General features: G+C 38.9%; 1 protein-coding gene across 2 annotated transcripts in view; it reads right to left on the bottom strand.

Moving 5' to 3' along the window:
• LRRC49 (leucine rich repeat containing 49) overlaps window positions 1-18,682 on the bottom strand; it is a 115,470-nt gene that overhangs the window by 28,770 nt on the left and 68,018 nt on the right. For both annotated transcript variants that reach the window (XM_073303708.2, XM_073303709.2), the window contains exon 11: window positions 8,720-8,803. In XM_073303708.2, the coding sequence (XP_073159809.2) occupies window positions 8,720-8,803 (84 nt within the window). The remainder of the gene's footprint in view (window positions 1-8,719; window positions 8,804-18,682) is intronic.

Genomic DNA, 18,682 nt, shown 5'->3' with positions numbered 1-18,682 from the left:
AAGAAACTTGGAACTCTAATCTACCAAGAGAGTTATTAATCAATTTATTATCTAATACTGAGTCAAAAAAACACAATTGAAGTAAGCCACAAAGAGGCTATGTAATTTATTTCTCATTTAAAATTGGAAATAAAAAAAAGAGATACAAGTTCATCAGATCCAATTTTAAATAAAATGTGTATATACAATAACAACATACATAGAAAACAGAAAAAGAATAAAAAGTGAGTCAAAGGGAAATTACATGCAAGAACGCAACGTGGCATGACTATTCATGCAAAGTACCAGAATGTCCTCCAAAGACAACAATACAACCACTAGTGGAAGCCTGGATAATAAATACTGACAAAAATAATTGCATCAGGATAGTACCAAATGCAATTATGATGGCAACCAGCATTGCATATGGCAATATTTTATTCTCTTTGGAAAATTAAGTAGTAATGCGCTCTATACCTTTATTCATTCTATATATGGACAGATTTCCACACCCTCTTCTTGATTTATGTCCTGCCCTCTAGTTTGATTTGTAGATGTGCACACTTTTGGCAAGGCAGACATTTGGAATTCATCTTCTTTTCTTTTCTATGGGGAGTATTAGGACTGCTTGTGTGTTGTTTTATTTTCACATTTAGAGCCAGTTTAAAAGTTTTAAGGCTTTTTAAATTTTAATCCTGTGATTAAAAATTCTCTCTCTGCAAAAGTTAAGTTTTCAGAAAAAGCAGGCGGGCTATTAGGAAACATGCTGCTTCAAATATGCCACGTGTTCATCTCTCTCCTTACCACAGTTACTCAATCCTTCATGACAAGTTTCAGAGTAGCAGCCGTGTTAGTCTGTATTCGCAAAAAGAAAAGGAGTACTTGTGGCACCTTAGAGACTAACCAATTTATTTGAGCATAAGCTTTTGTGAGCTACAGCTCACTTCATCGGATGCATTCAGTGGAAAATACAGTGGGGAGATTTATATACATAGAGAACATGAAACAATGGGTGTTACCATACACACTGTAATGAGAGTGATCACCTAGGAAAACACATATGTAAATATGGGCTATCTATTGTGACATTTTCCTCTGTGCTTTAAATATTTAGAAAGTCTTAAATTATTCTTTCAATGACAATAGTAGTTTTAGCAAAAAAGGAGAGGATATGTTTCTTCAGATAACAAAGGTGAAAAGGGCCAATCTTTGAATAGCTTCTCTTCTTTAAACTTTCATTTTTATTGTAAAACTGCTCTGTAAATGAACATTTAATATATTAAGTCCTTATTTTTATCTTTGTTTTTAATCAATTAAAAATGCCAAGCTGGATAAATTTTATTTTTAAATTTTACTTTTATTGTAAATGTGTTTTGCATATTGACATGACCTTATTTTTATCTTTGCCTATTAAGCACTTCAAAAGTTATGACTTGTGTCTTTTAAAATAACAACACACATTTGTAAAGGGAGATACGATGTCACTCAGGAACTTATTTCTTCACAAATTAAGAACTATTATTATAGGGTTTTTTTCCTTACTCTGTCCTTTGTTTAAAGAAAAAATTGCTGTAATCTTTCTAACTGGGTTATGACAAAGGGGTGCCTCTGCTGCAAAATGCTACTTTCTTAGTGTCATGTTTACATCCAATATAAATATGTTTTGGTTTCAAATATGATATAATCTCCTTTGAAGATGCCTCTGTATTTTTTTTTTTTTTTTTAAGGGTGAGGGGCTGTTGTAGTTTCTGGACCATTGCTTCTCTGAGAATATGAGTAAGGAAGGAAAGGAAATGCCCATTGAAAACTCTTGATTTAGGCCAATCATAGGGAAAAATCTGTAAATAAATCATAGCTGTGAGTAGGATGACAGCTGCTTTCACATACCCAAACATGCATGCTTGCACAAGAGGAACCCTCATTTAAGAACACTGGGAAAGGCTGTGGAGAAACAGAAAACAGAAAAAAGCTAAGGGCACTTGCTCCCTTGCAGGCCTGTTGCCACCTGTGTCCCACTGAAGTTTTCCCCTTTGAGATCCACAGTAAGCAGGAAAGGGTGACTTCTCCCTTCCAGTACTGTTGAGGAGTACTCCATGGTGAACTTCATGTCAGCCGAGTAAAATGGGTCAGAAACGTGGAAGGAAGGAGGCCTGGGTGAAGGGTGACCCTTCTGTGGCTCCAGCATTTTTGGAATCGGGAAGAACATTCAGGAGTGCTGAATTAGAAGAAGACCTAGTGAGGAATCCTTTCCAACTTGAGAGTTCCTGTTGCTCTTCTATTTCATCTTCTGTGCTAGCTGGCCATCTTGTGAGCCCTCAGCTGTGCAGCTGCTGATCTCTTGCAGCGAATCTAAACTAAAATATCCCACCCAACAGCTTATTCATTTGAAAACCAATTAAATTAAAAGATTTGGTGGCAAATGATCATTTTTATGCCAGAAAATACTCAGATAAGACCCTGTCAAACGGGAGCTCTTACCCTGTGCAAGCCTCTGGAGGCAGAGAATTCTGGGACAGGTTTTTCTAGAAAGCACTAGATTCCACACTCAAGTGGTGGAGAAGAAGAAAAACCCACAGTGCAGACAGACAGGCATGAACAGGAAAAAAAAAAAAAGGTGAGTTATAACCTCTGAAATGAATATGGGAATGTTTATGAAAATTCAACAACAGTTATTAGCATGGTAATTTTGATGGCAGACACTTTTGTAAAACAGCAACAGTTACCTTATTAAATGGGCAGTATGCCATGACATTTCATTTAAAAGGAAGCAAGGTAAAATTTTATGGTTTTCTCAATAAAGCTTGTGGAGGAAAATATATTTTATTGCTAAATATGACTGCACAAAATTTCCATTCATTGGCTGAATTTTTAGACTTCGCAAATTATTTCACAGCCACTTAATCCCACTGTTAGATCTATGGGAAAGAAAGTTCCATTCAAGTAAAACAAGAGTCTGAAACAGAGAAAACAAAATTTAAACACACAAGGATAGAATGGAAATGTACACAGAAGAGAGATAAGAATCATCTTTTTGAAGCAAATAAAAGAGAACAGCAGTTGGCTGTTAAGCTTCTTTACCCCCTTGAAGACAAGAAAGAAGCCTTCACTAAAAAGAATGAAAACTTCAATTTCCTGTTCAAGCTTGAGTGAGTATGGAATTACACATTAACAATACATGCCCCTTTCCTCCAATGGGAATTTTCACTGGCAAAATGGTTTGAGAGATCTAGGGCATCAAGACAAACAACAGCATCTCCCACTGTAAGGAAACATACTTCAAAGCTTAAGAAATGGAAGTAAAAATAAATCACGCTTTCAAAAATTTCTGTTGCTCAGTAAGTGGGCCAACACATTAACATCACCAAACCACCAGATGTATGTGTCTGTGTGTACTTCCCTTCTCTATACCAGTAGGAACGGACACCAAAACTTCAAAACCAAATAAATTTAAAACATATCAGTCATCTATAGTAAAAATAAAATAAACTATGTAAGTATTAATTTTTAAAATGATGAGGGGGAGGAAATATTTTCTGGAACCTGTTTTTAAACTGAACAAATCCAAACTCAGAAAAATCTGTTTTAATAGGTAAGATACAGAAAAACAGAAGTATACTAGACACACTGTTGGATTACCATATAACAATTAACCCCACCTCTTTATCTATTTACTTTTTCCTGTTTTTTAACCTATTGCTTCCAGTTTACAATACCTACTGTTAAAATTCTGCATGTGTCCCCTTGGTTTGAACAAGGTCCAGTTTTACACACACGCTATATTTCTCCCTCCCTCCAGCCCTGACCTCCAACTACTCCTTTTCTTCTAAACTCCTAAATGGTGGACATTGAACCCACAGCCTCCAAACCCGTGATACGAAATCTTACCTTGACAAACCACAGCTTACCTAGCCAGTAGCCTAAGTCATGGGCGAGTCACCCCTTCGCAAGATTCTTCAGGACAATACTACTCAAACTCCAGTAGAATCTTTGCAGTACACAAGAACATAAGAATGGCCATACTGGGTCAGACCAAAGGTCCATCAAGCCCAGCATCCTGTCCTCTGACAGTGGCCAATGGCAGGTGCCCCAAAGGGAATGAACAGAGAGGTTATCATCAAGTGATCCATGCCCTCTCACCCAATCCCAGCTTCTCAACATGGCCAACCATAAGATACTGCTGTCTCACCTGACAAAGGTAGTGGGGCCCAGGGTAATGTGCTAAAATGGTTTCAGTCTTTCCTGGGGAGTCTCACTCAACAAGCTGTAATAGGAAATTGCATTTCCACAACTAGACCTCTCACATGGAGAGTCCCACAGGGATCAATACTCTTACCAGTCCTATCCAACATCTACTGGTCAGACAACAGGAACTCAAGCATCAGCAATATGCAGATAACACATAGCTCCATCTGTCATTCACCACTTATGACTATACCACTAGCTGAAGGTGGCCAGTTCTTGGATGAGATCAGCTCATGGATGAAGAGCTGGTTGAAGCTGAAGCTGAATGAGACAGAGGTGATATTGGTGGAAGAGTCTCCTCTGATTAAAGGTATACACCACCCCACAATTGGTTAATTCAGTCTGTAATTTAGGAGTGCTCCTGAATTCCTCACTGATAATGAGCTCTCACTCAGCAGAGCTTTCTACAGTCTCCAGTTGGCTAAGAGACTCCATCCAAACAATGACCCAGCCTCAGGTATTTATGCCCTCATTAACTCTCAGCAGGACTACAGCATTGTAATGTATCTGGTAGCACTTAGAAAAGTCCAGCTGCTATAGAACACTACAGTACATCTCCTCAGCAACACTGGCTATTGTGAACATATCAAACCTGTCCCCTGCTCCCTACTATGCCTTCCCATAAACTATCAAATCAAGTTCAAGGTCTCGGTCCTTATTTCAAGGCACTCAATGACCTGGCTCTAGAGTATCTAAAAGTTTGACTAAAGCTCTGGGGTGAAGCTCACGGTTGACAATTTTGCTCCACTGGCGCAATGGAACTTTCTACAACTCAGGGTTGCATGTTTTGTCACTTCTGTAGGCTGAGTACATTGCACCCAGCAGGGGCACTTTATATTCCTCAATTCTCCCCAACATGGCACTGGCTTAGTGCATCCTCCCATTCCCTCCTTCTCCCCCAGGGCAGGGCCTCTGTGGTTATGTCTACACAGCAAAGAAAAGCCCGCAGCTGGTCTATGCCAGCTGGCTTGGGCTCAAGGTTCTCAGGCTGCAAGACTTTTCCATTACTTTGTAGACTTCAGGACTAGACCCTGTAGGGTGGCAGGGTCCCAGGGCTTGGGCTAAAGCCCAAGTCCAGATATCTTCACAGCAGTGAAACAGACCCTTAGCTCAAGCCCTGCAAGCGTCAGCTGGCACGGGCCAGCCACAGGTTTTTCTTTGCTGTTTAGACATACCCTGTGTGCACCCTTGTTTCTTCCTCCTCAATTCCATTCCTCCCCCGATCACATATCCCTCTCTTCCTCAATCCCTGCTTTCCCCTCACCACCTTCATTCCCCACCCCCAAGGGCTCCACTTTCTCCTCCTCACCTCCACTCCCCTCAGCCTAGGTCCCTGCTTCCTCACCCACCTACCCAGTTCTCCCCTCTGGGTCCCTGATTCCATCATCATGATCATCACTATGCCAAACCTTCCCATCCCCTTGCGGGTCATTGCTTTATCACTCCCAGGCACTCATTTCTCTCCCTCTGGGTCCCAGCTTCTCTGCTCCATTCAATCACCAAGTCCCCTTCCCCCACTAACCCCATGTTCCTGCTTCTTTTACCACTATTACAGTCCTCTCTGAGTCCCAGCTTCCTCCCCTCCACCTCCCTGACCTGTGAGACTCTGCTTTCCCTGCCTCATCCCTCCAGTCCTTGCTGCTTTCTCTCCACACTCACTGTTGCCCCCTCTTCTTCCTGTCCCCATTTCTCAAAATCACTCCACTTTCCCTGAACCTAGATCCTCACTTCCCCCTACAAACCCTCCCTGTGAAAACTGATTTATGTTAGAGTTCAAGATACTGACAAATCTCCCCGTGCTGAGAGTTAAGCTACTGCCTCTGATATATGTCAGCAGCAGCAGATGAGAGATTCCTCTGTTTGGGGCACCAGGCAGTCTGTGAATCAGGCTTTTCCACTGGTCCAATATGCTCTAAAAATCAACAGACTTGTGCCCATCAATGCTTAGAACATCTGCTGAAATTTCAGAATTGATCAGATGTGGTGTTCTGAAGTTATCATCATGTTACAGACAGAGAAATCTTAATGAGCTGAGTGTTAGACTTCACTTTGCACAGCCAGTAAGGGCAAAGCTTTTGTGTGCAGGAGACCGATTTCCTGGGGGCTGGCCCAAGAATGTGGAATGAACTCCCACAGAAACTAAGACTATCACAAACCTTAGCACGTTCCGTTCTAACTGCAAAGGTGCATTTCTTTCACCTGCTCTTCTCTGACAAACATATGTCAACATGTGTACCTACAGAATGGAGCAAGCAGTGTGTACTATTCCACTGGTGCTGGTAATCATCTCAAGGGTAACCACCAGTACCAGTACAAATTTCTATGCTTGTTTGACCTGTTAACTCATCTATGAAGTATTGCAGGATTCTAGTCTATGAGGCCTACTGGTGATGTGATCACTTTGCCACTGGTAATTACTGGAAGAGAGTTTGTTGGTGGAGTTCTTACATGACTAATGGCATCTTTAATATTTTGGCTTCTCCATGGTCTAAACTCCATCAAAAATGGTTTTCTACTTCAAATTTTGTATGTGTTGTGTTCAGATAGAGAATTATTTGACTATATTTAAGGTATACCAGATGAACCTTTGTGGATTATAAGAGTTGGTAAAATAGAAGCTGAATTTTTCCAAAGCTCATAATGCCCAATATACACATGAAACACCAACTTGTGTGTGTGCAGAAGTCTGCATCTACTTTCAAAAGTTTGGCCCTAGATACAAGTTATGGGCCAGATTATGCCTGGATGCTCCAGGGGTGCAGGATGGCTGGGGATAAGAAGCCTTATATCCTTTGTAACAGCCAGGTATAACTGTAGTCTCTGTGCTCAATTGAGTACAAAGACTGATTCCCTTAACTTGCCTTCCTTGGGGTGCAAGACAAATCAAGAAGGCATGGAGGAAGTCAGGCTATGACTCTATCCCATCTATGTACCAGTTGCTTCACAGCCCTGAAAGTTCTCCCAGCAGGGGTAGTCAACATCATTGACATTCTCTTCCACAACAGAAGTTTCCAAGTGCACATAGAACAGAGTTAGCAAGAAGAAAAGACAAACCAAGTATCTGTGTTGGCACCCATGCTTTTCAACCTATACACAAACTTATGCTGTTCACTCTGTCCTGCAAGTTCACATACACAGATGACATTTGCTTAGACAGCTAAGCACGGTCATTTCCAGAACTTGAAGATGCTCTAAACGCTGACTTGATTGAGATGGCTGAATACTGCAGTTGGTAGCATTTACAGCCAAGCATGTCCAACAGAGTTTCGTGTGTGTACCTTTTTTTACAATGACAGAGCGGACCAAGAATTCAATATTCTTCTCAATGGACATATCTTGAAACACAAATCCCAACCACTCTACCTTGGAGTCACCCTAGATAGATCTCTCACATAGCTTAAACGCCTGAGGAAAACTGTGACTGAACTGAGGACGAGTAACAACCTTCTAAGCAAACTGGCTGGTACTTCACAGGATGCTAGTGCTCAAACTCTGTGAACATCCAGCTTAGACCTCTGTTACTCTGCAGCAGAATATTGTGCTCTGGTGAAGCTCCATTTGTCTCATATCAAGTTGGCTGACACACAACTACACTCAACTACAAGCATTATCACTGGGACAATTCGACCCACACAGTACTGTGGGTCCCCATGTTAAGCAACATCACTTCTCCACAATCTGTCTTGAGGATATTACAGCTAGAATGGTTGAGAAAAACAGGGCAAAACTTAGCCTATCACCATGCACAGATCTGTTCAACCACCCACGAGCACACTTTTCATCAAGGCACCTGTTGTGGGCCCTCTTGCCTTGCCCAGATTTCTCTGTAACATCACTGTGGCATGAAGAATGGTCCACACGTGACAACAGAAACCAGTCTCTTATAACTGACGCTGACCATACATGTATCCAGCTCTGATTTGCCATGCTGCTCATGGGCCCTTCTGAACAGATATCAAACAGGCCAAGGTCAACGTGAGCCAGCCTTCACACCTGGGGCCAATGAGATGCTGTGGCCAAAGACAGACAATATCACACATCATTGACGACTGCCTTCTGACCAGATTTGATGGTGGTCTGAGGGCTCTGCACTTTGCTCATGAGGCTGCCACAAATTGGCTTTGGCAAGCTCCACATCCAAGAAGAACTGGTATCATGTCAGTTTTGACTTATTATCATAGGTGTCATTTTTCTTGAGGTTAAAAATAAAAGTAGGTATAATTAAAGGAGACAGTGTCCTTTTAAACTACAGCACCAAGATATCAGAGCCTACCTTATTATGCAAAAGAAAAGGAGTACCTGGGGCACCTTAGAGACAAACAGCTCACGAAAGCTTATGCTCAAATAAATTTGTTAGTCTCTCAAGTGCCCCAAGTACTCCTTTTCTTTTGCGAATACAGACGAACACGGCTGTACTCTGATACCTTATTATGGTCAATACAACTAATGTATGGCATTTTATCTAATCTCAATTAGCGTTAGAAAGAATAGAAAATACCTTTAACAAGGTCTGTTTGTGGCTTTCACGCTTCTTCTCTTCCTCTTTTCTTGCTGCAACAGATGCCATGCGCCTTTCTTCTTCCTAGATGAAGAAATAAAATCAACTTTAGAAAAGCAGGAGTAACCTATGGAAAATGTAATTGACAAGCTTGTAAATTCTGATGTTTGAAAGGCAAATATATCTTCAGTGGTCTATTCACCAAAGGGTGACTTGCAGGCACGACTAAATATGGCTTGGTAACACTCCTATATCTATCTTTACCTGACAATTTCCAAAGTTAACACTTCTATTCAGGATGTGAACCTGAATGCTGTGTGCTGTAATGTTTTTGGTAGAGAAATGTAAAGCTTTCTGTGTTCTAAATAAAAAGTGTTATTAAAACATTTTATTGAATAACTAAGTAAAATATACTCCCTTCAACACTTTTAGTGTTTACACAATCAATTTTTATACCAAGCTCTATCAAGAATTTATAGGAGTTTTGTAGTTTAAAGGTGAGCTGAAAAGGGAGGGAAAAAATGAACATGTTCCCTTTTTTGCTTCTTTAGAATATATAAAGGCAGCCTGAACATTTTTGTTGTTGTTGATTGGTTGTTTTTTTTTTCTTTCTTTTTTTAAATTCTGCTTGGTTTTTTACAAGCAAAATTCAGATAATGGAAAATTGGAGCAGTAGTTAACTTATATTTACTTAAAGAACCTAAATAATTGAGAGGAGCAGCAGAGTTTAGTTGGACTGTTTGAAACTCTGTTGTGTTTTTATTAGAAACACAAATATTTCTCTTACTAAGGTTTAAAAATATTTTTACATATATTGAAATATTATTTATTATTTTGATTAGCACACACTTATTTCAATGACTTGCATTTTAAATAAAGCAAACCTCTGTAAAAGATTCAGCACATCCACACCTTTAATTAAGGTGTTACAGCTCACAAAACATGTTGTGAGAACTCCCAGTGGCTCCCCAAGAAAATCCAAGGAAGATTAGACTTGACCTTCCTGATTTTTCTAAGCTGAAAAATAAATGGAAAAACCAACCAAACAGAACAAAACAAAAAACAATGCCAACAAATAAACCAAACCCTTTATAAAACATTTCAGGGGTTTTCCCCTACACCATAATGAAGCAAAACAGAGGCAAAAGCCCAGATCTTTAAAGTCTTTTGGCTTTAAGCATGATAACAGTAAAAGAAAGATCTACTTTTATTACTTATTACTCTGGGCTTTTGATTTTCTTTCCTGGTTCTTTCCAGCAATTTATTTTCAACAACATATAGCGTCCTCTAATCTTAGCAAGCTGCAGCAATTGTGTGAAGTTTCTTTGAGTGCTGATTCTTGTTATAGTAATGACTTAGATTTCTATCACTATGATACAATAAGCCAAAATGAAGGGAAAAAGAGAGTAGGGTTTTTGTGTTTATATAATTATTATTAAACAAGTTTCCTCTTGGTTATCTATTTTCACACATTGAGTAATTCTAATGCTATCACCCTGATATATACAGAACAACCGTCTATATAGTCATAACACATTTGAATATTGTTTAGAACATTTATTAACATTTTACAAATGAAACAAAAAATAAATAGTTAATCAATCCTTGTAATCTAGACCACATTTCTGTGATAAACACTTCATCATGTATGCAGTAACAGTAAACAGTAAGATTTATCTAGAAAGGCTCCAGTTTTCCTCTGGCCTCTGCCCAGGCACCCAGGCCAAATAAAAAAAAATAATTTCTCAAGGTTAAGTAGGAATTTATCCAAAGTATTTCAGGCTGTGCCGTACTACACATGTGAGTAAGAATAAAACAGGTCAGGGAGCCAATTAGCCAATGCCAAGAAAAAAAAGAGACAATTTAACAGACTCAGATACTTAAAAAATTGCTACTCAAACAGGGGCGCCATTTAGGCAGGGCGAGGTTCCAGCGCCCCCCCCCCCGCCCGAGTTTTGTACCACCAGCTGAGAGAGACGTTGCTCGCTCTACTGTCCCTTCCCCTCACCAGTCAGGAATAGTCGCTCCTCTCCCCCCTCCCCTCACTGGCCTATTATTTGCTCAGCAAAAAGAATGTAGTGGTGTATATGGCAGAGCCAATAGCTCGACTGGGAGCTTCTGCAGCACTTTTTCACTCCTGAAACAAACATGCTGAAGGAGTGGTGAGGGGAAGGAAGCTCTCAAGCTCCGTGCTTTGGTCAGAAGATGCTTGCTACAGATTTCGTCATGATCTGCCCCTCACCTTCACATATCTGTGACATCCTGGCACCCCCATGTTCATCACGGTCATATAATTAGGATATGTTTTGAACAAAGCATGCCTTGTGAAATATCATTCTAAAAGTCTTGATCTGCTACACATTAATATCTCGTTGGACTGTATGTGCTATCATTGTATGTGAAGTTATGCTATGTATGTGCTACTAAAACACGTTGTGAGACTGAGGACACCCACATGCAGCCTTTCAGGTACAACAATAAAAAAAGGCCAAACAATGTTAATGGCTTATTGAGGAAGTGCACACAAGCGCAAGGAACTGTGTACAATAGAAACCTCTCAGACAGCACTACACAATGGGAACTGTTTGACCCAGGTCACAGCAAAAGAGCTTTCCAGCAAGTTGGAAGGAGATATAAAAGGGGGAAATGACATCATGACTTGACCTCACTCTCCCTACAACACCACACCTGAAAGTACCAGAGGAACAAGACTGAAGGGATGGGGGAGAGAAGTGCTGTTCCCAGGCAGGAAAGAAGGAAGACTGCCTGTGTATGCAAAAGCTAACCTGCTTGTACTATCTACCTAGGTGAGACACTGCTTGATTCAAATACTAACCAGTACATTAGGCCTAGATTGTGGTTTTGTTTAATTTCTTATGGTAAACTACTGTGATCTGTTTCAGAGTAGCAGCCGTGTTAGTCTGTATTCGCAAAAAGAAAAGGAGTACTTGTGGCTACAGCTCACGAAAGCTTATGCTCAAATGAATTTGTTAGTCGCTAAGGTGCCACAAGTACTCCTTTTCTTTCTACTGTGATCTGTTTGCTATCACTTATAATCCCTTAAAAGCTATCTTTCTGTAGTTAATAAATCTATTTTATCTAAAACACTGTGTGTTGTTTGAAGTGCAAAGGGCATAAATTTCAGCTCATGAACAAGAGTTGATGCACATCCACTTTCCTTTGTAGAAGTGGCGGACTGGGTAATAAATTCATACTGGTCAGGTTTTGACCAGGGCAGGACGGTACAGCTTTGGGGTCTTAGGCTGGGGAGCTGGGAGTATTTTGGCTGTAGTGTCTCTATTGTGGGTTCATGAGTGACTGGCCAGAGCATTCATGAACACAGCTGGGTGTGGTCCCTGCGTGTGGACGTTGGTGTGAGTGCAAGCTTGGAGGGCTGCATAGTTTGTCACAACGTCACAGTGCAAGAGGGAACCCAGACCAATGAGACAGAGGGCTCAGCTGCACCTCAGTTCCAGGTGTCACCCCTCAGGAGAGCCCATCACAAAGCCCAACTTGTTAAAAAGGCAGAAGCAAGTCCCTTGTGACACCAGTAGACACAAAGCTGCTCAGCTGGGGGAGGGGGCTGTTTCCCCAGGCACATTCAGGAAATAATTATCCTCACAGACAGCCCAGCTTTGGTAGTTTCAGACAGTAAGAGCAGTCCTGCTGTGAAGAAGCAAGCATGAGCTACAACCACCATAAATATTGTTTAAATTACACTTAAAATGTTCCCATTTTTTTCAACTCTCTAATTTTTTAATAAATTGCAGTACCCCAGTGTGGCCATTCATTTCCTATTTAGTCCCACTTGTCTGAGAGAGTCTTTCCTTTGCTTACAATTGGCTTTGGGTCAGGTCCACAGGCTGTGACACAAAAACACCAATTCCTCTGTGAATGCCTGGCTCTTATGAAATCTCACCAGAGTGGGGTTGCACTTTTCTAGGACCTTTTTCCCAGAATATCTTTTGAGGAGCTGCTGGCTCTCAACTGCTTCCCTCAAATAACCATTTTGCAGCTGTCTCTCCTTCTGTTCCAGCTGGTAAGTATTCTTATCTCCTGTTGTACTTACTCTTTAACATTTCTAACGATATAGCAATCTCACAAACTTGAGAAGCATCAGTGAATTTCACTGAGATATTTACTCTCACCATCCTTACAGCAATACACTAGAAACCGCCTTCCAATCTAATCCTTTGTATTTATCATAACTATTTGTATAAAACCTTCTGTGCACATAAACCCAAGCCAATCTGAACAATTTGCAAGATTTGGCCGCCAAAATTTGTTCATTATAGATCCACGCTGCTAACATCCATCATTTAATTATAGTCTAGATAGTGATTCTTTTTAAAGGTATAGAGCAATGTTAATAAAAACAACTTTGTTTCAATAAATAGATTGGGCTACTATGGGGCTAGATTTTAAGTGTCTTTGGGCAATTAGTGCAGTAGAAATCTGGCAACTCTGAATACACATATCTAAAATGTGAAGTTTGACCAGTCATGTTCATTTTGCTGATTTCTCCCAACCTGTTCCTCCAAAACCCATAATCTACCTCCTCTTCACTTCAGTGGGAAATGTATTCGTTCACGGTGCCAGTTCTTTAGTTGAAACATTCCTGCATGTACACACACACTGCTGGAGGTTGAAAGAATTCTGCTTTTCAGATGTGGTTTTCTGTTCTAAATTTACACATTATCTTAAAATATAGCTTTAATTTGTGTTTGTATATATTTTTTTCTTTTAGGGCTGTTGATTAATCGCATGAGTTAACTGCGATTAATCACACTGTTAAACAATAGAATACCAATTGAAATTTATTAAATATTTTGGATGTTTTCTACATTTTCAAATATATCCATTTCAGTTACAAAACAAAATACAAAGTGTACAGTGCTCACCTCATATTATTTTTGATTAAAAATGACAAACAAAAGAAATGGTATTTTTCAATTCACCTCATGCAAGTACTGTAGTGCAATCTCTTTATCGTGAAAAAGAACCTAGAAATGTAGGGTTTTTTTGTTACATAATTACACTCAAAAACAAAACAATGTAAACTTTAGAGCCTACAAGTTCACTCAGTTCTTCTTGTTCAGCCGATCACTAAGAGAAACAAGTTAGTTTGCATTTAGAGGAGATAATGCTACCCACTTCTTAATTACATCACTTGAAAGTGAGAACAGGTGTTCTTATGGCACTGTTGTAGCTGGCATCACAAGATACTTACATGCTAGATGCAATAAAGATTCATGCGCCTCTTCATGCTTCGGCCATTGTTCCAGAGGACATGCTTCCATACTGATGATGCTCGTTAAAAAAAAATAACGCGTTAATTAAATTTGAGACTTAACTCCTTGGGGGAGAATTGTATGTCTTCTGCTCTTTTTACCTGCATCCTGCCATAAATTTCATGTTATAGCAGCCTCAGATGATGAACTAGCACATGTTGTTTGTTTTAAGAACACTTTCATTGCAAATTTGACAAAATGCAAAGAAGGTACCAATGTGAAATTTCTAAAGACAGCTACAGCACTTAACCCAAGGTTTAAGACTCTGAAGTGATTTCCAAAATCTGACAGGGACAAGGTGTGAAGCTTGCTTTCAGAAGTCTTAAAAGAGCAACACTCCGATGCAGAAACTACAGAACCCGAACCACTAAAAAAGAAAATCAACCTTCTGCTGGTGGCATCTGACTCAGATGATGAAAATGAACATCTGCACTGCTTTGGATCGTTATTGAGCAGAACTATTCATCAGCATGGACACATGTCCTCTGGAATAGTAGTTGAAGCATCAAGGGACATATGAATCTTTAGCACATCTGGAATGTAAATATCTTGCGATACTGTCTACAACAATGCCATGCAAACACCTGTTCTCACTTTCAGGTGACATTGTAATTAAGAAGCAGGCAGCATTATCTTCTTCAAATGTAAACAAACTTGTCTGTCTGAGTGATTGGCTGAACAAAAAGTAGGACTGATTGGACTAGTAGGCTCTAAAGTTTACACTGTTATTTTGAATGCAGGGGTTTTTTGTACATAATTCTACATTTGTAAGTTCAACATTAATGATAAAGAGATTGCACTGCAGTACTTGTATTGAGTGAACTGAAAACTATTTCTTTTGCTTTTTACAGTGCAAAGATATCTAATAAAATAAATATAAAGTAAGCACTGTCCACTTCATATTCTGTGTTGTAATTGAAATCACTGTATTTGAAAATGTAGAAATCATCCAAAAATATTTAAATAAATGGTATTCTATTATTAACAGCACAAAAATAAAAAACTATACAGAATTAGTAGTTAAAAGAAAAACTATCAGAAATGTACACATTCCTATAATGAAAATATAGAAGATAATAAAGCACCAAATTTGGTGTTTTCTACAGATTAACATTTGTACAGTGCTTTGGAAAATGTAAAGTTCTGTATATATGTTAAGTACTCTTCTTATTCAGAGGGCATTTATAACATACTATTTCATTACATCCCAACATTGTAATTGGAAATATTTGAGAGTATTTTTTGTAGGCAACTAATTTTACACAATTTTTTTTGGTAAGTAAAACACAAATAAAATGAGTCTGTGATATTCAATTCTGAATCATAGTCCAAAAGATTCATTTTAATAGTTAAACTGTTCCTGCCCCCTATTGTTCCACTGATTTAACTACCTCACTCAGTAAGAGAATTAAAGAGAGAGAAAGCAAAGGGTCTTTTCTGTAGACCATTGACTAAACTATATTAACTATGACAGGTTTCAGAGTAGCAGATGTGTTAGTCTGTATCAGCAAAAAGAACAGGAGTACATGTGGCACCTTAGAGACTAACAAATTTATTTGAGCATAAGCTTTCGTGAGCTACAGCCCACTTCATCAGATGCATAGAATGGAACATATAGTAAGAAGATATTTATATATACAGAGAACAACTGTCTGAAATGGGCCATCTTATCACTTCAAAAGTTTTTTTTCCCCTGCTGATAATAGCTCATCTTAATTAATTAGTCTCTTACAGTTGGTATGGGTACTTCCACCTTTTCATGTTCTCTGTATGTATAAATCTCTTCTTACTATATGTTCCATTCTATGCATCCGATGAAGTGGGCTGTAGCCCACGAAAGCTTATGCTCTAATAAATTTGTTAGTCTCTAAGGTGCCACAAGTATTCTTGTTCTTTATATTAACTATATTTTTCATATAACATTGCTACTTACTAATGCTCAAGAAACTACATATTTGTCCCTAAATACAGGCATTTGGTAATGTTTAAGTCTCGCATCAGGATAATTAAATAATGTAGTAGAGCCATATTAGGTTAAATGTTCCTTGTTTACAGAAATCCAAATATTCTCATAGACAGTATTTTTAGAACACATATTTTCCAAGTAATAAAGAAATGTGAGCTACGAAATGAAAAGCAAAGAGGTTCTCCAACACAAACATTTGAGAAGTATACTTTTTAACTTAATTTTATTTACTTCATAACCCCCTGAAGTGTTTATATCAAAATATCTTCCAAAACCGTCAGAGAAAAGTTTTTTTTGGGGGGAGGGGGGTTCCCCTCTAAAATAGAAAGCTCCTGTAAGAAATAAGACTTAACTTTTCACTTTCATTTTTCAGAAATTTAAGACACTGACAGAGAATATAGGCAGTCTAAAAAAAAAGATCTTGATATATTAAAATGACTATACAAATACAATAACTCATTTTAAGCTTTAAATAATGTGAAAGCATGCAAAGCAACTGGACAGATGAAATAAACAGGAACTTTATGACACACTTATCCTGTAAAACTTCACTACTACTAAGTCATTACCACAGTATCCGGTGGAAAATGAGATAGATTACAATATATTTTAAATTATTTCCACAAAAAAAGTTAGCAAGTGACACCCACTAATAATTTTGCCATTGTCCATTCTTTTACTGTGGTTCCTAAAGATTGCTTTTCTTCTTCTAGCCCTACTTCCCTGGATGTCTCTCTATTCTTCTAATACTTTAATCCTTATCTTAAAACTGCCTTTCTTTTATTCTTCTCACTGCTATGTTCTTTCAATGATTTGATCTCTCTTTTCTTCTTGATAGTCCAATTTTTCATTGGGTTGAACATGCAGGAAGACAAGAGAAGACTCGAGGGGTGGGATTTAACTAGGCTACACCTTTAATAATTCATCTGAGAAATATCTGGCAATGCTTTGTACAGTATAGCTCATATCTCCTAGTTAGAGAGCTGCCATCAGCCCTTCTCCTCTCCAAGGTTCGTGCCAGCATATTGGTGGGACCCCACCACCCTCTCCTTGTCTGAGTACTAAGACTCTGGAGAAAGGAGGTGTCTTTTTCTTGTATCAGACGTTAGAAACACCAACAGTGTTTCCCAACTTCTTTAGGGGATGCCTTCCTCTGAGTTCACTTCCAATTCCAGTTTATCAGGGAACAGGACCCCTATTGAACAAGTATCTGCCATGGACATCTGCCAAGATGCCACAATATGAACCCTACCTTCATTCCCACTGGGTCCCTCAGTTGGTGTGGGGAAGATAAAAAAAACCATCCCTCTTGGCCAATCTGGCAGTGAAGAAAAAATTCACTTCCAGTTGCAAAGAAACGACTAGCACGATGCCCACAGCAGACCCCCAAAAAACAGTCCTATGCCAATCACAGGGGAGGAAGGATGGGGGCTGCTTTTTCCAGCATGCAATGGTGTCCTGACCCCTTTGGTGTTCCTGTGGCGCAGGAACCATTGGGCTTTCTCAGAGCTATTGCCCACCCACTCCCAAATGGCTAAAGAGCTGAAGGGGGAACCTTCCTTAAAGGGTCAACAATCCTTTCCCTCCCTGCAGGTCCAGACAATCACTCTCACCCTTGAGGATGCAGGTGTACTTTTCACTCTGTAACAGCCATGGTGATTTCTTTGTATTTCCTTGTTGATTCTTATTTTTGCATTTTATTACTGTGTGCTTTTGTTACATTCACCCAATGTTTTATATTAAAGGTTGCACGCAAACAAGAAAGTGACTATATCTGTAGTTCTACCATGCTAGCAGCTGCCCCTGATGCTAATATGGCATAACATGGATAGTAGCACTCCAGATACTAATTGCAGCTGAACCCATTGCCATGCGGTAGGGCATGCTAGAGAACATTACAAATGAGCTCTGAGTAGGATGATAAATAGAGCATATTGGGATGCACATTCTGTTCCCACTTTAGGGTTATTTTATTTTATTTGTTGTATGTTTATTATTATTATTATTCAAGGAGGTGCTACTAGTGAATGCCACTACCTGAATATCCAGTGCCAAGGATAAACCGACTATAACTCCAAGACTGTGAACTAGCTTAGCTAGTTAAGGACAGCCGTCCACCCATATTTCCATAGCATGTCTTATATAAAAATATTCTAAACAGAGAGTTCTGTTTAAATATCTGTGACAAATATCTTATATACATATGCATTTATGTTCAAGAAAATACTTTAATATATTAGAACTAAATAAAATACAACTACCTAAGTCATAAAAATCTGAAGATGGCCTGGGATATATATATAAACTATAACTCATAGGGATATTGAATGCATATAAAATATAAAACAGTACATTTCTAATACCCAATAAGTTCATATCATCTGTATCTTGAAGATAACATGCTGTTCATTAATGGAAGTTATAGCATTTTCATTTGATGTAATACAGGAATGAATAAAGACATGCCTCCTCAGAAGATAGAGAAGCCAATCTTTTTTATAAGTTATCCTGATCTACAACTGTTCTTTGTAAAAATGGTATTTGATTAAAAAGGTGCATCTCCCATTATTTTTGATACTATCTTCTAAGTCTGTGAATTAAGGGACAGGATTATTTCTTCTAATAGTTTATTAGGAAATTCCTGAGAAGTCTGTTTTTCTCAAAGTTGCAAGGGAGATTTTGTTTGGATCTTTCCATAGCATTGCC

This window comes from Lepidochelys kempii, chromosome 10 (assembly GCF_965140285.1).
Source record: "Lepidochelys kempii isolate rLepKem1 chromosome 10, rLepKem1.hap1, whole genome shotgun sequence".
Classification (NCBI taxonomy): domain Eukaryota; kingdom Metazoa; phylum Chordata; order Testudines; family Cheloniidae; genus Lepidochelys; species Lepidochelys kempii.
This window is presented reverse-complemented; position numbering and strand designations above follow the sequence as displayed.